General features: G+C 49.2%; 1 protein-coding gene across 2 annotated transcripts in view; it reads right to left on the bottom strand.

The window, feature by feature from the left end:
• The window catches only part of MAPKAPK3 (mitogen-activated protein kinase-activated protein kinase 3), a 32,967-nt gene that overhangs the window by 9,388 nt on the left and 3,597 nt on the right, over nucleotides 1-19,982 (bottom strand). For both annotated transcript variants that reach the window (XM_003800629.3, XM_023519552.1), the window contains 2 exons: nucleotides 1,686-1,825; nucleotides 378-442 (listed from right to left, as the gene is read on the bottom strand). In XM_003800629.3, coding sequence (XP_003800677.1) covers nucleotides 378-442; nucleotides 1,686-1,825 — 205 coding nt within the window. The remainder of the gene's footprint in view (nucleotides 1-377; nucleotides 443-1,685; nucleotides 1,826-19,982) is intronic.

Raw genomic sequence — 19,982 nt, 5'->3', positions numbered from 1 at the left:
TCGTGGGCCAGCATTCCTGTTACCCAGGACCTCCATCCTGGACCCCTGTCTCAGACACTCTGGTCTCCTCCAGTGATGTCTCCGGTCCACTTAAACTTCTTTCCTCAGCCCTAGACTACTTTTCCCCACCTTAACTGCTGGTCAGCACCAAGAGGATTTGAGGCCTCCATCCCAAAGCCATAGAGAGTCTATCTCCCACAAGGTGTCACAGACTTAACAGAACCCCTCAGGGAGATGGACACTAGGTCCCACTCTCTCTTGGTAAAATGGAAAGACTGAGGCACAGAGAGGAGCAGGGCCTTGCCCAGCATCACACTGCAACTCTAGTCCGTCCCTCTTACCCTGAATCTCACCACTGGTCAGCTGCATTCATGTACCTCTCTCAGTGAAAGCCTGGTCGCCACGCTCCTGAATCCTGCTGAACAACTCACCACCTTCCATGCTATAAGAGAAGGTGACTGTAAGCAGGGTGGGGGGTGGGGTGAATCAAGTATCACCCTGTCCCTGATCCAAATCATAGGCACGAGCTTCAGGTCCTACTACTCCCTCCCTCCCTAGTGAATAGCCACTATTAGAGCCTCCCTGTGCTTTGTAGAACTTGGTGAATGGTGGGCTGTCAGCTTGGGTGAACTGAACTGACCTCTTAAGATTCTTGTTGGGATTTGACCCCTGCCAGGAAGCCCCTGTGTTTCCCTATAGCACTGGCCCCACCTGGTTGTGAGGCCTTGGGTAGCCCAACTTCATCCAAATCTCATTTCCCCCAAATGTGGAATGAGAGGTCAATCAGCATCCTATGACTTCTGAGCACCTATTGTGTGCTATGCCCTGGGCTTCACCCTTCATGAGCATGGCTTGGTCCTGGGCTGGTTCCTCCACCTCTCTGTGCCTCAGGTGTGTCTTTTACAAAATGGGGATAATAACAACCTCATGGTCATGAAAACTGAATATGCTATACATATTTAGGGCACTTAAAATGGTGTCAAGCACAGGATAAATACTACATTTAAGATCTTCCTCCACATTTTATTAATACATGTGAATTACAGACATTCAGAGAGACTAGGAATGGCCCATGGTCTCAAAGTTAGTGGGTAGCAAAGCCAGGATCTAAACTGCAGATCTGAAGATCTGGCTAACCTGTGGAATGAGGGGGAAACTTAAAAAGGCAGACAGAGAGGAACTTGCCTAGACAGTGAGTCTATTCAAGGCTAGGGCTGAGCCAAAGTGCCAGTGGGAGAAGCCCAGGGTAGAAAAGGCCACTCACTGGCTCTGAGTTTTAGGAACTAATCACTCAGCTTCTAGTGAGACTATGGAAGCGCAAACCTGGGTAGGAAGGTGAAAGCTGAGGGGACTATTCTTCCCCAAATCTCCCCCCCCCCCCGCATTCATCCACATTCAGGGTTTAGAAGCCTTCTCTGACAGCTCTACGAGCCCCTTCTCAGAGAATGGAAATCACTCCCAGGGAGGCCATATTAGAGCCCTGTAGCTTCTCCCCTGCCCTTAAAGAAATGCCCTCATTTCTTCTTGGCCAGGTAGCTCCATAGCTCCATGGGCAGGGCCTGCATCTGCCCACTCCACTGTCCCTCAGAGGCCATGGTGGTACCCAGAGCTGCTATCTGAAAAATAGAGAAAGCCCCTAGAAGAATGTCTGGGACCCTAGAGGAAAGCCAATGCAGCCAACATACCATTCCATGACGATGAGGAGACAGCGCCTGCCATGATGCATGTTCTCATACACGTCCAGGATTCGTACAATGTGGGGACCGCCAGAGGCCTGCCAGTGGTGGTCCACCTCCTGCCGAGCCTTGGGGCTGTCATACAGGATCTGTGGGTGGGTAGGTCCAGAAAGTGTCAGGCTCAAAGCCCGCTGCCCTCACTTTGCAAACCAGAATGTATAAACTCAGAGAAGCTTGTGATCTGCCAAAGGTCACACAGCTTATAAGGGGAAGAATGAGAATTTGACTCCAAGTTTCCCTGACTAGTAGTCCAATGAACCTCTGGACTTTAGGGTCAGCCCTGTGCTCAAGCAGCTTGGCCAATAGCTTAGGGAGTCCCTGGGAGGTAGCTGACAACCTGGAGGGGCTCAAAGGTGAGAGGTGCTCCTGCCTCCTTTCTCATGGGGAGCAAATAAAGTAGAAAACTGAGTGAATTTTATAGCCAAATCACACATCAGAGGTATGACCCCCAGCCAGGGGCCACACATCTCTCAAACTTCATTTTTACAATGAGGATGATATGGTTGTTTCATTTCCCAGGCTGGGATTGGGAACTGTACAGGATGGCATGTGGTACACAGTAGGCCCTTGGTGTCTCCCCTATGAAACAAGTGAAGGGTACTGGAGAAAGGCTAAAGAGGAGAGAGGATACACTAACATGCAGATCTGCCCTACAGGCTTCAGTATGACCAGGAGAATGCTGAAACATGAGAGGAGGCTTCCTGCAGGAGGGGTGAAGCCTGTGTCCATCAGTCCATTTGTCACCAGGAAACCCAGCCCAGAGTGGAGGGAGGCAAGACCTCACTTCTACATAAATAAAGGAAATTAAGATTTCAAATTCTCCAGGAGTGGGCAGAATAAAACTGTTACTACCAGAAAAAGTGCTTCCAAAATGAGTTGCTTGGTCATGACCACCCAGTCACTTCCCAGCTTCTAAGGTAACTTAGGTAATTTTGTAGCCTCCCTTGAAGCTGCTGTGCAGGACCAGGGCCACAATGCCATCCCACTACTAAAGAGATGGGATCACCTTAGGGTGACCTGGCTGCCCATCCTCCACCTTCATCCCATGCTTAGAGACCACAGGTGAGGACCCAGAGGTACATACTGGGGCTAGGGAGCACCCTAGTTGAGGGAGATGACAGCTAGATGGAGTAAAATGTAGGTTTGGGATTGAACTCCTCCAATGACTTGGTGTGACCTTAGGCAAACATTCACAGCTCCAAGCTGTAGCCCACAGCTCCATAAAATGAAGTAATAATGGAGTCATCAGCTTGGCACCCACAGCATAGCAGTAAGGGCACCAGCCACATACATCTGGGTTTGAACCTGACCCAGGACAGCTAAACAACAATAGCAACTGCATCAAAAAAATAGTCAGGAGTTGTAGTGGGCACCTGTAGTCCCAGCTACTTGGGAGGCTCAGGCAAGAGAATCACTTATGAGTTTGAGGTTGTTGTGAGCTGTGACACCACAGTACTCTACCAAGGGTGACATAGTGGGACTCTGTCTCAAAAAAAAATTTTAAAATGGAGTCACCCTCACAGGGTGCATCATAGCAAGGCAGTTTTAGGTGGGCAGGTGTCAGCATCTTTGCTCAGGTTAACTCAGCCCTGGGCCGTAGCTGTCAACCACAGAAATGAGATCCAGAATGGGGGAAGCAGGGATAAGCCATTCCCCAAACAGGTTACTCACTCAAGGCCCAGTCAGTGTGTTCGCTGAGGAAGGCTAATGCTCAAGGCCAGAGCTCAGATCACCCCTGCCCTGTTCAGTACCATCAGGACCCTTGGACCACCCACCACAGGATGGAGAGAGTCAGGCCACTTTACACAAGACACCGGGGGCTGGGGGCAGGCTCTGAGACCAAGCTCTCCAGATAAAGGCAAACTGGGCCATGACAGTGTCTCAGGGAGGGGACAGGAAAGCAACAGTTTCTTGAATCTGCTGTTCCTTGGCTGGTCAGTTCTCCCTTTCTAGAGCTGTTCCCCTCAACCCCACCCTAGAATACAGGCAGTGCAGGAAGTTCAGAGAGCCAGGGGCTGAATAAACCCCTCTACCAGCTCTGGGGTCCTGGGCAACTGCAACAAAAAAGACCATGCTGGGAATGTGCAGGCAGCTGTCAGCAGATGGGAGCTGCCACCACTTGGAAGCCATGGATCCACTGCTCGTGATACCCTTGCCTCCTGGAACTCAGTCACACCCACTCACCACACTGGCCTGCCTCCACTGTGTCTTCAGGCAACTCCAGCTAGGGGGCATCCTAGTCCTACTGCCTTCCCGTGCCCTTTCCTCCTTTGCTTCCTAGCCTCCCCCTACAGGTCTCCTAGCCTCTGTCCCCCACCCATACCTTGTGGCATCTCATTCCAAATTCTAGGCTTGCAGCTGCAATGCTTTTAGTGGGGTCCTCGGCTCTATCTCTCCTCTTCTGACTCTTCTCCACCTGAGGCCATAGACTGCTTCCCCACACCCTCCAAATAAATGCCACTTCCTCTCTGGGCATCCAGGGCTTGCCTTTCTTTCTCACCTCATCTCCTACTACCTCTAGCCCCAAAACATTTTCTGTTCTAGTCAAACGATACACATGCTGCTCCCAAACAGGCCTTATTCCTTCAAGTCTCTGTGTCTACACCTGTGCTAGCCCCTGCCATGCATGTTCTTGTCCCATCTCCCTCTCCATTGAGTCAACTCTCTCTGAGGAAGCTTTTGGGCTCAATTCAGATGTCTCTGCCTTTGCAAAGTCTTCCTTGCACCTCTCCCCATGTTTTTGCCTCTGTTCCTCCCACCAGGCTGGGGGTAGCTTGGGGACAGAGGCAAGTCAGGTTGACCTGGGGGTGCCTGGCTGAGGCCTAGCAGGAAACACTGGACTCATGAGCAAACAAAAGATGGAAAGATGGACTTGGGGCTAGAGGGAGATAGGAGGTGTGAGAAGGAGAGGAAGGAGGCATATGGCCTAGGAGGGGCCAGAGAGCCTCACAGCCTGGGACTGCACCCTGTGCCTTTTTGAGGTAGAACACCAGGTGGAGCTGCTTTGTGGTGGAGATTCTTGAGGCTTCCTGCCCCACTCAGCCCATATTTAGGAACTCATTTCTCACAGATAAAAATAGTCCCTCTTAAGTGCCAAAGCCCTGAGAATAGGCACATGGAATGCCCCCACTGGTCTGTCTGCAGGGCAGATCACAGGGACCAGACCCTGGACCTGGGCCCAGTCTGCCATGAAATCCCCTGGGCTATCACTCCTATCCCTTAAGCTGATCCTGAACATAGCCCCAATTACCCAGAGTCTCAGCTTTCCCATCTTTCTTCCCCATAACCAGAGCCTTCACCTCCATGACTCCTCTAAATGTCACCTCTTCTTAGTAGCACTCCCTGACCACCCTTTATTCTCTCTTCATTCTTTCTTGATCTTTCCTTATTGAGGTACAGTTTCACACAGTAAAAGGCACAGATCTCAAGGGTGCAATTCAGTGAGTTTTGACAACTACACACATCCTTGGGACTCACACCCCTATCAGACGGAAAGCATTCCCAGCAACCCAGAAAAGTCCCACATCATCACCCCTTTTACTTTTACCTTCCGTGCAGCACTTGCTCACAACCTGCATGTAGCTTGTTCCTCTGATAACTCTTCAAACAAACATGTATACACAGATGTCTCACTGCCAATGTGCTGGCTCTGTTTGGAGCACTTTGTAAGTATTAGGAAGAAAGGACTTCATTTATCACCATTTTCTAAATGAGAAATTAAGGTATAGAGAGGGGAAGTAACTGGTCCCAGACAGCACAGCTGTTCTCCCAGCCAGGCAGCCACCATGCTGCATTCCTCATCAGACTGTGGGCCCAGGGGGCAGGGCCAATCAGCCTGATCACCTCTGGGTCCCAGTACTGGGGCACAGGGCCTGGCACAGAACACTGGCTCAGATAATATCTGTACTTGTAGATTTATTGAACAAATCTATCAAGTGGAGATGAAGGGGAAAAACCCTTACAACCCATAATGAGGACAAGATTAAATTGAGGAGGCCCCTGGGAGGCTCAACAAATGGGAGACATAACAATCTGGCCAAACTTGCTCCCACTGCCCAAGAGTAGCCTGTATCTCACCTACCCTCTCTGCTGAACCTGATTTTAACTCCTCTTCCAAGGAGCCCATCATGACTGCTCCAGTCCATGAAGCATTGCTACAAGTTGGCCTCATTCACAGAAATACATGATTCCACATTATCCTGCATAATAGTGCCCCCAAGCAAGAACTCCATCTTCCCAGGCATGGGAATAAGCACAGGGCCAGAACATAGGAGATTCAGGTTCTATCCCTATTCTGAATATACTGTAGGCCACTCCCTTTTCCTTTTGGGCTTCTATTTCCCCAGTGTTATCTGCAAGGCTTGGGCTATACGGGGTGAGGAGAGAAGGTGGAGTAACAAGGAGGACCTCCGGACAAAGGCTCCTTTCTAAGTAGTTACTCCCACATCACTGCCTCCATGGAGCAGTCCCTGGGTCTCCATGGATGCCACATCCAGATACCTGAGCCCCCTAGGGGTTACCTGGAGTGGGCAGTAGTGTATTGGCCCCCTGTCACAGGTGGGAGGACAAGAAGATGGGAGGGGACTTCTGACAACACAACAGACCTTCCTCTTGCCTCACTCCTGTCCTATCTATGCTCTCAGTGGGTCCTTAAGAGATGAAGAGTCTATGATGGCACTTGGGTAGCTCCAGCTAGCGCCTGACAAAGGCACAGACACACACAGACACAGATGCACAACACTCACCCATGAGGTAGAAGCCTGGCTTTCTCCTAAGGAGAGGGACTCTTGCTTTATCTGAGCTGAAGCTCAACCACTACTGCATCTGAGATGACATTTCCTTAAACAAATGATACTACTCTGGCCTCAGGCTTTGATGTAATAGTTTCTACCTCTCCCTTCTCCCCTCACTCTCCTTTGCCAAATTCTCTCACTAGCTCCCAGAGCTAGTAGCTAGAAGGCCAAGACCCCTACTGATCTCCCTGACCTCCCCATCTAATGAGTCCCAGCAAAAGTTGAGAGCAAAATGGCCCATGCCCCACACAGGTACTTGCCCATGTTCCTCTAGCCCCACCAGGTGGAATGGGGGGGCTCAGAATAGGCAAGACCTTGTTACCACCTCTATGCTATGTCCCTTCCCAACCAAGGACAAGGCTTGTAGGTGGAGGAATTCTTTTTTTTTTTTTTTTATAAAGTCTCTATCTCACCTTTGGTAGAGTGCCGTGGTATCACAGTTCATAGCAACCTCAAATGCTTGGGCTTAAGCGATTCTCTTGCCTCAGTCTCCCAAGTAGCTGGGACTACAGGCACCTGCCACAATGCCCAACTACTTTTTTGTTGTTGTTGCCATTGTTGTTTAGCAGGCCCGGGACAGTTTCGAACCCACTAGCCCCATTGTATGTGGCCAGCACCCTAACCACTGAGCTATGGGTGCCAAGCCAAGTGGAGGAATTCTTGAGTTCCACAGCTAGGAAAACAAAGGCAGTATCCGCCTGTTTGGAAAACAATTTGCAGTTTCCAAAACACTCTGCTGTCCCTTATCTCATGGGAATGCTTGGTGTCACCCTGTGAGGGAAGCAGGGTGGGGACCATTAGCCCTAATTTACAAATGGAGGACACAGAGGTTTATAAGGATGAAGTCATTACCCTGGGGCCACCTAGTTGTAGTATGGCAAGGCTGGAAGAAGGAGGAGAATGGGACTTTGGTGAGAGCATCCAGATAGTCCCTCCCTGAAGTAAGGTGAGAGGAGGGGGTGGTCCCAAGTTGGAGAGGCACTGGCCAAAGCCACAGCTTGCACAAGACTCAAGAAGCTTGTTCTGGAATAAATACGTGCATGGATGTGTGGATGTGTACATATGGAGGAGTGTGTGGGGTGCTTGAGAGTGTTTGGGAACCTAGGAGTGGCACATATATACACGAATGTGTACGGCTGCCTGCATGGGTGTGCGGAGAGTATAGGGTCAGGGGGGTTCATCCATCTGTCCCTTTCTTCTATTTTCCAAATATTTTCTATTTCTCTGAAGTCCCTAGCAGAGAACTCTACAAAGAGATGCCCGAGAAAGACTGGGAGGGGGGGTCTTTCTGTGACAGCCTTGCTCGAGAAGGTGACCAAGCCCAGATACCTCCATTCAAACCTTCTTTCAACATCTCTTGTTGCCCAGAGCTGGAAAAGCATTCTTTCTTTTAGAGTATCAAACAGAACTAGGATGTCTGCAGTGACTCTTGAGAACCAGCCTCTGATACCCTTCTCCAGCCATCTCCCAGCCCAGGAAGGACCACCTACCCAGGCCCACATGCCCACCTGCATATCAGTCTCCCTATCCAGCTCACCCCAGAGCTGAGCTCTTCTCAAATAAGTGTTCACAGTATCTCCATCTGTCCCTCACACACAGGAGATACCGAGGCCACCAGTCTGAACAAGCAGCCTCTTCCAATACCCCCACCACCAAAGCCCCAACCTTCACACCCCCATCCAATTAACCTACAGCCCTGACCAGGCTGCTCTGTGGCTTCTGCCAAACACCCACGCTTTCCGGAGGAAGACAGCTGTCTTGTAATCTTTCCCATTAAAGAGACAGTAACAAATTAAGAAGCTGAAACTCTGGATTTCATGACAACTCACAACCTGAGAGACGCAGCACTATAGCAAAGGGATTCTCTTCCTGGAGACCAAGGATCTAGTTCCTCTCACTGCCTTATGTAGCACTCCAAGTTGCATTAGTTCCACATTCCCTGCTTATTGACAATAGGATTTCAGGCATTTTATAATGCTAAAATATGATAAATGCCAAATAAAGTTAAAATAGAAGATTCTTTTTAGAATAAAGAGAAAGATAAAATGCATCAGAAACTCATTTAAATTCATAACTATAAACAAAGATAAATTTTAATTCAGAGCTTCCTGGAGGTGTTGGCAAAGAAGGAAATCAAATAGGCTCTGTTACTTTTATTATCCCATGAAGAGAGGCACAGACCTTCACTGAACTTTTTCCAAGACCAAATTCTAAAAGGGATTTCCCCCATAAAAACTGAAGCCAGCATATGGTACCATAGCATAGCACACCTACTAAAGTGCTGAGGTGACATCACCAAGCCCTTCACTTTCTTGGGATTCCTGCTTTATTCTGTGCCCAAGGACAGAGAGAAAAGAAGTGGTAAGGACTGTCATGTCCCTTCATCACTATTTCCCACCTGAGGGGGTCTCATCCCAGCCTCAGGTGAGCGCAGGCTGGAATGCTAAAGATTAAACCACAGTGAATATGCTCATTACCAGATACTCAGGCAGCAGAACTTAACAGAATATTATAGAAAAAATTAGGTTTCGGCTTTTTTTTTTTTTTTGAGACAGACTCTCATTTTGTCACCCTTGGTAGATTGCCATGGCATCATAGCACATAGCAACCTCCAACTCTTGGGCTCAAGCCATCCTCTTTCCTCAGCCTCCTAAGTAGCTGGGACTACAGGTGCCCACCACAACACCTGGCTATTTTTAAAGACAGGGTCTTGCTCAGGTCAGGCTGGTCTCGAATTCCTGAGCTCAGGCAATCTGTACACATCATATTCTCTTCATTGTGGGGAACACCTCTTCTCTACAGAGGGAGGCTAAGAATCTGCCACACTCCATCCTTGACAAAAGTTTTAAACTTACCCATCTCTAAGATTGACCCCTTCATGCTCCCAATTGTATGATTATTTGGGATTATTTTTCCATGAGGACACAGCTCCAATTTTATAAGCGATACCTCTGGAATAGCAGGATTCATTTTATAGCCAGTTGTTGAAACCACCCCTGCCTTTTGCTACTAGCACCTGTGAGGGTTATTAACATACTTGTCACTGGCCAGCTAGAGTGACTATTGCAGGTTACTGTGACTACTCAGAGCATGGGCCACAACCTCAGCCTCTACTCTGGGGGCAGACATCTGAATGGGACTGACCTTGAATTCAGGGCTCAAAAGTAGGTATTTCCTTCTTTGTTTGTTTGGGGGTTTTATTTATTTATTTTTTTGAGACAGAGCCTCAAGCTGTCGCCCTAGGTAGAGTGCCATGGCATCACAGCTCACAGTAACCTTCAACTCCTGGGCTCAAGCGATTCTCCTGCCTCCGCCTCCCAAGTAGCTGTGACTACAGGCATCCACCACAACGCCCAGCTACTTTTTGTTGCAGCCATTGTGGTTTGGTGGGCCCAGGCTGGATTTGAACCCACCAGCTCAGGTGTATGTGGCTGGCACCTTAGCTATTTGAGCCACAGGCACCAAGCTAGGTATTTCCTTCTTAAGACCTGAGCATCTTCCCTATAAAGCTTGAGCCCCGCCCCTGCACTCCACATCACACCCCCTACAGAGGACACCAGTGATATTTGGAGAGCTGACAATATTGTCAAATCTAACTTTTTAGCCATAGTTTCAAATTAGAGTCAAAGACATGTACCATTATTCCCTCATACACTCATTTTCCCAGCTTTCATAGCTCATTAAGGGAGCTAATGGAAACAATTTTGCAGCTATGGATTAGTTGGCCTCATGCCACATCAGACCTCACTTCATTAAGTTCTAACCACAGTCTGTCCTCTGTCTCACCCTGTGCATTTACCTTTTCTCCCTAGAGCCTCAGTTCCAGGGAGGTCAGCTTACCTGGTACCACTGGCCCCAAATGCCCAGGTCCCAGGAGGATTCTCATAGAACAAAAGTCAGTAGGATTAGTGCCCCCTTCATAATAACTATCTTTGCCTGGTGCTAAGCCAGTACTTGTGCTGACACCATCTCATACAGTGCTTGCTTACCACAGCCCAAGAAAAACCAGCAGAATCCTTTTACTTGTGAGGAAATGTCACTCTGAGAGATTAAATGACTTGGCCAAAGTCACACAGCTAGATAGTGACAGAGTCAAGTCTTGAACGCAGGCTGGACACGTTCTTTAATTGCTTGAGCTCAGGAGTTCAAGACTAGTCTGAACAAGAGCAAGACCCCATTTCTACTAAAATCAGAAAAATTAGTCAGGAGTTATCATGGGTAACTATAGTCCCAGCTACTCAGAAAGCTGGGGCAGGAGGATCACCTGAACCTAGGAGTTTGAGGTTGCTGTGAGCTAGGGCATGCCACAGCACTCTAGCCTGGGCAAAAGTTAAGACTCTGTCTCAGAAAAAATAAATAAATAAAGACTGGAACTCAGAACTGTTGGCTGCTAGGCAGTGAGGACTATGCAAACAGCTACTTCACCCCTTTCCCATGCATCTTGGAAGCTTGGAGCATGCACTCATCACCACAACACCAGCCTGGGGAAAACAAAACAGAAAGACCCAGCTACTACTTCCCAGAGCTTGGCCACACACTCCTGGGTCTAGACTGTGCCCTGCTATTTGGTGACTGTTACAACAATGGCAAATGTTCACAAGCCCCATCCCATACCAGACATGTTCCCCCCATTAGCTCTTGCTTTTCCACAACCACATCTTTGACCACCATTTTCAGCTGAGAAAACTGAGGCTTATGGAGGTTTTGTGACTTCTCTGGGTCCCATGGTTCTTGCATGATCACCTCCAAGTCTGAGAGTTCTCTGGAAACCAGGATTCAACTCTAATCCCCAGGGAGGTCTTACTGTTTAAAGACCTCTTCCTAAATCCTGCAAACATGTACTAGCCCTGCCTGAGAGCCAAGCTTGTTATTCAGTGCCAGGAAATTTTTACAGCCTTGAGAACCCCTTCCCATATAGGTGGATTTGGGGGTCAATGAATTTGTCATTGCCGATTGGGATAATTGAAGAGGATATGTTGGCCTAGGGAAACTGGCCCTGGTTCTTTCTTTCCCTTCTCCTTTCTTTCCAGAGCCAAAACCTGGCAGAACAGTCAACAGGGAAGGCCAGCCTCTCCTAAGCCTCTCCCAGGAGCAAGGAGAACCCCCAAATAACCACTCCCCTTCTAGGCCAAGGTTAGGTAGGATACCTGATGGGGAAGGGAGTGGCAGCTGATGGGGTGGGAACTTCCCTGTCCATTTTCCACCAGAGTACTAAGAGAATAGGGAGGAGCTACTGACAGGAGAGCCAAAACAAGTTTGGAAATCATCAAGTTTCAAGAATATAAGACTAGTCCAATTTTCTAAATTTTAATGGACTCAGTTTGTCTGCTTCCTGCCAGTCCCAGATAGCTTGGAAATGAAGGCAGAAATGCTAGGATGGGGGAGTGGGGAAGAATGCTTCTAGAAAGAGGGAGCTGAGAGCTAGGCTCCCAAGCAAGGAAGGGGAAGGACAGTGGGAACTACGTGCCAGTGGAGGTGGGCCGGGCCAGTGACCACGCACTGCAAGACTAGCTATAGCCACAGGGTTTCAAGGCAGACAGATCTGCATACAGAGGCCAATTCCATCCCCCACTCACCTTAGGCAGGCTTCTCTGTGCCTCACTGGGCAATCTGGGAAGTGGGGACAGTGAAAGTACTCATGTTCCCAAAAGGCTATGAGGATAGCATGACAACACACACATAGAGATCACATTAACACTATGACAAGACCATACGGAGTGTGTTGAGCAGATACAACATCCTGGATGAAAATGGGTTTCAAGGTTTGCTTGAGGACTCCTGGGTCTTCCTGAAGTGTCCTTACACTCTTTCTTTCCCTCCTTGTTTTTCAGAACCAGGAAATTTTAGACACAGCCTTGAGAACCCCTTCCTATCCAGTAGGTCACAGGAAATGGTCTAAGATCTTCAGAGGGGCAGAGCCATATTGAGCATTTCAAAGGTGGGCCAAGAATCATGAGTCTGTGAATCCTGTTTTTCTATGAAAAGCACAGTAAAGAGGGGAAAGACACTACAGGGAAGGGAGAGGGTAGGGGAGAGACTCTGGGGAGTGATAAACAAGGCTGAGAGCTGGAGACCCAATCCAGGGAACTAACCCAGCTCTCAGCTTCAGTCAACTACAGTAGGAGGCATACCCCTACTCCCCAGTGGCAGCTCCTCACTCTCCCAGGTGGTGGACACCTTTATACACCTCAAATCCTCCACACATCCTTTTGAACAATGTCACCTTCTACAAAGTATATGACTCTAGGCCAGACTCTTAAGCTCCCTGAGCCCAAGCTCCCATCTGTGAACTGGGCTTGCATTCTCCTTACACAGAACACCTATTTATAGGTGGAGAAAGAAGACCCAAAGAAAACTATGACCTCTTCTTGCCCAGAGGTTACACAGCAAGTAGCAGGATCAGAAATCCCTCTGCCCCTGACAGGTGCGGGATCACAGCATTCTGCCCACAGCCTTCTGCAGGAGGCTGGAGAGAGACCACAGAGATCTCCTGGTAGCCCCTTGAGTGTATAATCAGAGAATCGGGTTCTATTATCTTCCTTCAACTTCTCAGAGGAAAAAGGATTTTTTTGTCGAGATCAGCTACATAATTTGTGAAACATTACCCTGGTTCTATTTCCTCTATGACAGTGTAAAAATAGGACATTTTCATCATAAGATAGAAAAATTTTTGCAAACAAATGTTTTGTTGTAATCTCAGAAATAATGTCCCTTCAGTGGAGAGACCCCATTTTAGCCATGAAATATGTCCCCCCAACTAGCCCGTTGTGCTACAGTGATGCCCACCCAGCTGGCACAGAGTTACAGAGGCAGTGCCACCCTCCCCAAGTAGGGGTGACCCCTTTTGAGGCACCCAGCAGGCCATGCCTCTGGCCAGCCCTGGAAAGAGGATATCCAAAATCTAACTCTCAGAAGAATGACAGGTGGTCTCTCTCCTCTGGAGGAGATGTCACAGAGATGACAAAGGAATAAAAAGCAGGGGTGGTGGATGCCCTAGATCAACTCCAGAGGCTGGCACAGAGTCCCTAGGGAAACTTCCACTCCTACCCTTCCATACTGCCCTTCCTGAAGCCTACATCATTTCAGCTCAGCATCTTGCCTGCATCCCTTGGCTTTATCCACATCATTGCAGCTCCCCACACAGGATGAGGTAAGCAAGACAGCCATCACCCTACTCAGAAGGCAGGGATATTGGCTATCCAGGATTCCAGCTTCCCCTAGCCTGTACCCCTCTCTCCTTCCTGTTCCTGTTCAGCCATAGGGCTCCCAAGGCCCTAACACTTACCTGGCTCCTGGAAGACTTTCCTAGTCTCTGATCATCTATGGAGCCATAGATATAAGGAAGGGGGAGGAAGAGGCTCTGCCCTCTAGGGTGATGGCCTGGCAGACACTTCTGCCATGGGAATGGGCTGTATTGACTCATCCTTACTCTCTTGGGCTTTTCTAGGATAAGGATACTTCTTGGTACTGGTTCAGCCTAATTTAAACATTTAACTGGGCCATGAAATATAGTGGAGAACGGTGCTCAAACCTGAGTCATAATCCCAGAGCTCCTATCCCTAGCAGAATACAGATCCTGCTAATAGTATCACCACAGTCAACTGTTCCCCTGGCCATACCATTCACTGACTGGCTTGAGAGAGGCACTCTTGGGCATCCTCTGGCCAGTCTCCATGCTGCCTGTCTACTTAGCTCTGCCCATGGTCACTGCCCACCAAAAGTGTCTTCACAGCCAGAAGGAAAGCCCTTTCCAAGCAAAACACCCAGCCCCTCATTTAACAGATGGGCAGACTATGGCTCCTGATCCCCTACCGAGCCACTACACAGGGAGGGATGGCTGCCAGCAAGGCTTGGGTTCTAACCCAGACTGAGCATGGCTCTGTTATGAGACCCTAGGTGAATTATTCTGCCTTTGTGAACCTCAGTCTCTGCACCTGTGACATGGTGGTGATAACTTGCTCTAATTCTGCTGTTTGTGTTTGGCATGTAGGAAGCACTGAGTGAGCAGGTATCTTATCTCTATTCCCCTACCCCTTCTGCTGCCGTCTGCCAGAGAGCACAGAGAGTCCCTGATAGCCCCTCTGCCACATCCTGAGAGAGAGATTTTTATGTTGGGGGAGCATCTATAAGCATGCCATGGGTCCCTTGAGGAGACTGAAGCCTTAGGAATGGGACAGTGAATGTGACAGGTCCAAGCCCTAGACCCTCAATACACCTGAAAATAGCCCTGAGCCTTACCAAGGGGAGAGCAAACAGATGCAGGGTACAGGCTAGAGAGTCTTAGGTTCTCATTTCAGCTAGCACAGAGGCTCACACTCATTTTGCCCTCTCTGAAATCAAAGCAGGTTGCAACTCACATCCTGAGCTCTCCCAGACCCCCTGCCAACTCCTCCAGCTGGTTTCAAGGCTCTGACTCAGGTCAGACGCAGCCCCTTCCCTCCTGGACTACAGCCAGGGACGACTGGGAAGTCATTACAGGCCTGGTTCCATACTGTTGTCCCAATGAAAAGTCTCAGATCATTGGGCCATAAAAGGACATTCAATAACAGAGACCAGATCGTCCATGGAGGAGAGACATCTTGGGTTACGGCTTAGCTCAAAAGCACCTGACTCCCCTATTCTGACTGCCAACCCTGCTGGCACCTGGTAATACTGGCAGCAAGAGGGGACACTGTAGTGGCATGAGTATAGCCAGGCAATCCTCATTCCTGTTCCACCCCCGCCCCATGGAGTGGAGGTAGGGGGATGGAGTTGCAGGCTGGCTGAGAGGAAGCCCCAGCACCTAATCTAGCCCTATTCTGTCCTCTGCCTGCTTTCAGCCTGCCTGGCTGCAGAGAAGAGGCCAATCAGGCCTGAAACACATGAGACAGAGAAAATGGCAAGGCTGAGAGAGGAGGGACAGAATGACAGCAGGAAAAACAGGCAGGAAAGGAGAAATAAGAAGGACGGTGAGGCTGAGAAGGACAGAAAATGCCATGAAGAGAAGGCAGCAAAGACAAAACCCTAGTCTAAAGAAAAAGGCAACCCTAATACCAGACGTGCATCAAAACCAAAATCAGTATTCTCAGAGTCTCTGGCCTGAAAAGGCCTCCAGAACCTCCCCATTTTCCCAGACAGACTCCTCGCCTTGTATTACTGCTTTAAGCAAAACCTCCTTGGTTCCCACACAGGGGATTTTAATCATAATTGTACAGGCCTAATCCACTTAGTTCCAAAAGGGTGGGAGGGAGGGAAGGGAGGAGCCTAGGACCCAGAGCTCACCTCACATCATTATTTCCCATCCCACAAGGGACTGGCTTCCTCAGGGGCAGGGTGAACCCAAGAGAGTCCTCTAAAGGCCACGAATATGGCACCCAGGCTACCCTACATGAGAGCCCCACCCTCTGAGAGTGTCTGCCAGCCTGCATTGATTCATAGCATGAATTCAGGGATAGTTACAGTCACACATCAAACCCAGAGTGCAACTGTACCACAAAGGTAATGATTTTGCAAAAAATTCCCTAACTGCCCTTTGTCCAAGGTCACAGTGTCCAAGGTCACTTGTGGGAAAGGTGGCAAAAAGTATTTTAAGGCCAGAGCCCTGCCCCTCTCTCAGCCCTACAAAGTGCCTCTCATCTGGGACTACACAAGATCTCAAAGAGAAGGAGCAAGGGCTACGGAACTAATGTTTTTCTGGGAAAACACTAGAGCTCACAGGAGCCATGGGAGCCATGGTCTGCTAACAGCAACAGAGCCAGCCCTCCAGGGAATGCTTGGTGCACATTCTTATGGCACAGGTATATTTAGAATGCTTCCTTCACCTAAGGTGACTACTGTCCTCAACTCTTGTCTGGTGGCCATCACCCTTGTACACACAACAGCCAGCAACTATGCTGGAACCAGCAGAAGCTGCATGCTCCAATTGCTGCCCCCACCCAGGCGTCTCCCATGTTGATGTCCCAAGGACAAGAAGATGAGGGACCTAAGTAGGAAAACCAGTCCCTAAATGCAAAGCTGAGAAGAGATACAACAATGACCTCTGTTGTGATGGAGACCAGGTTCTTACCATAATGCCTGAACAATACCTGAGGTGATCCGGAAGCCCTACAGTGTCCCTGGCAATGGCACTTTACCCTGCAAAGCCCTACACAAATGCCTCCTCCCTCCACAGAGCCCTTTAATCCCTCCTCAGATTCTCAGAATTCGTCAGTCACATCCTACTAGGACACAGGTCTACAAGTAGGAAAGTGGTACTTCACAGCAGGTGCTGAGTGTCTAAATCAGGCATGCTGTCATACACACACACAGAGACCGACCCTGTATCTTTCTCTGTCATCCACATCCTTCTCAGACCAGAGGTCTATATTAAACTGGCAATCTCTTCCAAGAAGTCTCCTCTGACTGGCCCAGCCCAGATACAATTTCCTCTCACCCCCTGACTAGTCTGGCTTCCTGTCTGTGATGTTCTAGGCCCTGCTGGGTTGGGCTTGTCTGAGACTCACAAGGTCTGGGACAAAGCATACTCCCCTTCTGAGATAGCTCTACAGCCATCATGGTCCTTGTATGCCAGCCATGTAAGACCACCACCTGTCTAATCATAGGCACAGAATTCCATACAATGAGGAGAGTGGGCAGATATTAGGCAAATACTAGCAGTACCACTCAGGCCCAGCTGGGGCTGTCAGGGCTCCCTGTGGAGCCATGGAGGACAATGACAACATTTTTTCAGGGGTCGAGTCTTCAGAGACCCATTCATGTCCCCACAGACTTACATGAAGCATGAGATAACTAAAATGCTAAGACTTTGGCAATCAAACTGCCTAGGCTCTTATCTCAGCCCCCCTACTCCCCAGCTGTGGACAAATTATTAACCTCTCCGAACCTCATCCATATAATAGGAACAATAAGAGTTAGATAAGGTAATATGTTGTGCACTGGTTAAAGAAAGCCCCTCTGTCTACTTCTCAGTGCCCACCAGAATACTCTGGAAAACTGTTAGCTGTTTATGGTAGTATTAGAATCCACAGATCTAAGATCTTAAGCCTGGAGAGCTAGCATCAGCTCCTGAGAGGGTGGGAAATGACCTTAAAACCTCAGCAGAGGAGACCCTGACAGTGGGCTGGGAGCACAGCTTTCAGCAAGGCCAGCTAGGCGTCTCAAAACCAATCCCTGCCTAAAACTGCACTCTCTGCATTTTGAAGGGTTTGATGCTCTCCAGAATCCTTGTTAAAAAAGCAAATCGCCCACCTGCTGTGGCAGTGCAGAAGGTTCCAGCAGTATATAACATCAAGCTCCTTAGACTTTCCTTCCAGTGGAGGAGCAGCCATTTGTAGGGACTCTTATTGCACAGGGCTGCCACCTGTTCCACGTGCCTCCTGATTTGTTGACTTTAACAAGTGGCGCCATGGAGGTTGATCTGACTGGTCTGGAGATGGCAGGTGAGGGAAGGTGGTAACTGCCAAATGAGAAAGGGTCTGGCCTGCCTGGCAGCCCCACCCACCCTCAGATCCAGTTTGGCAGCACCAGCCCCAACAGGCCAGCCCTGCCCATGAAGCAATGGGCACCATCCGCCAACCGCAGGCAGGGTGAGGCATCCAGGGTTCTGGGCTCTGGGTTCACTGCTGCCCTACCCCACCCCCACCTCTGCATCTGACTCACATTCTACCTTCCTCTTGGCATCCTGGTTAGAGAGCCCCTCTGTTTACTTCTCAGAGGTGTGGTGTAGATGGCAGGCAGAGGATAGAAATGGCCTCATGGATGGGCATTTTCTTTCTCCTCGGACCTTCCCCATGAGGTCTGTCTGAGTACAGAGGAACTGTTAGATTCCTTTGTGAATTCCCAAAACTTAGAACAGGAGAAACAGCATTTCTCTGTGACTTATCTTTAAAATGCAGTCAGAAAACTTCTATCCTATGGAGAAGGAGAAACCCAGGAAAAGTTCAGCTCTCAGGGACTCCTTCCAAAGCTCAGAGTGTTAGACCACGGTAATTTTAACAAGCATTTATGAGCCGCTAACATATGTCAGGTCCAGGGGCGGCGCCTGTGGCTCAAAGGAGTAAGGCACTGGCCCCATATGCCAGAGGTGGTGGGTTTAAACCCAGCCCTGGCAAAACAAAAAAAAAATGTCAGGTCCTGGACTCTGGTGGTGTAAGAGAGGTTTGAGTCAAAAGTGGGTATCAGGGCTTAAGGGATCAAAGAAGGTTCTGTTGCTCCAATGCCAGGGACTCTGGACAGCTTCCTGGAGTAAGTGGCATTGGGACTGAGTCATGATAGGTAGGAAGGGATTCTGTAGTGCTGCAGAAGGAAAGACATCTCCTAGGATAGGAAAGACAGGAGATGGGCTAGATTGCAGAGGCCTCGAGAGGCTCAGAATATATATGGACAAGTCCTCAGATCTCTCTGTAATCTCAGGCAGGATCTCCTCCTGGTCCCCAGAACCTAGTTTCTCATTTGTCAGAGAAATGTGCCCTCTTCTGTGTTGTGCTTTGGTACACGACTGAGATCCCACATGCAGAGCAACCTAGCTCACAGCAGTCATCTAGCACCAAGAGGAAAGGAATTATCCTGGGAAAGGCAGCCCCAGCATCTTCCCAGATCCAGGGGACCAGAGGGAAGATATTAACTACAGACACTTGACTCAGAGGAAACCACAGGGGTCTCCTGGGCACATGGATCTACACACCACCACCACCACCACCACTCTGTTGGCTTTAACAAACAAGGGAAGAGGGCATTAAGAAAAGCTCAGAGGGGCCACATGTTCCAGTAGTCAGAGGGCAAGCACTCCTAGTCAAAGCACAGATGACCCCCTATGTCCCATGTGCAGACCTCCTATGTCTTCTCAAGGCCATTTTTTTTTTGAGACAGAGTTTCACTATGTCACCCTCAGTAGAGTGCTGTGGTATCACAGCTCACAGCAACCTCAAACTCTTGGACTTAAACGATTCTCTTGCCTCAGCCTCCCAAGTAACTGGGACTACAGGTGCCCACCACAACACCCGGCTATTTTCTTTTTTTTGCAGTTGTTTAGCTGGCCCAGGCTGGGTTCAAACCCACCACCCTCAGTGTATGTGGCTGGGGCCATAACCACTGTACTACGGGTGCCAAGCCAAGGCCATTTATTGCTTTTATTTAAAGGTGCTAAGTGCCATGATTATTTCTGCCTGCCAGGAAGCCAACAACCATAAGTGGGCTGAGCAGGAAGTCAGGACAAGAAGGAATTCTGGTCTCTGCTGCACCCCCAACCCATCAAGCCATATGACTTTCAATCAATTTCTGGGTCCAAATTTTCTCATAAGTGACAAAGTTTGAGGGGTTGCATCTTGAATATGGTGGGGTGACTGACAGATGACACACCTGCAAGGCTGTGCCTAGTTAGGGATAAAGCTGAGAAATCCCAACACCCCAGACAGGCCTGGAAGGGGCACAAACAGAACGTCAGCGGGGGAGCAGGAACGGGAGGACTGTATGCCCC

The sequence above is a fragment of the Otolemur garnettii genome, unplaced genomic scaffold (assembly GCF_000181295.1).
Source record: "Otolemur garnettii isolate 467f Iridium unplaced genomic scaffold, OtoGar3 scaffold00179, whole genome shotgun sequence".
Classification (NCBI taxonomy): domain Eukaryota; kingdom Metazoa; phylum Chordata; class Mammalia; order Primates; family Galagidae; genus Otolemur; species Otolemur garnettii.
This window is presented reverse-complemented; position numbering and strand designations above follow the sequence as displayed.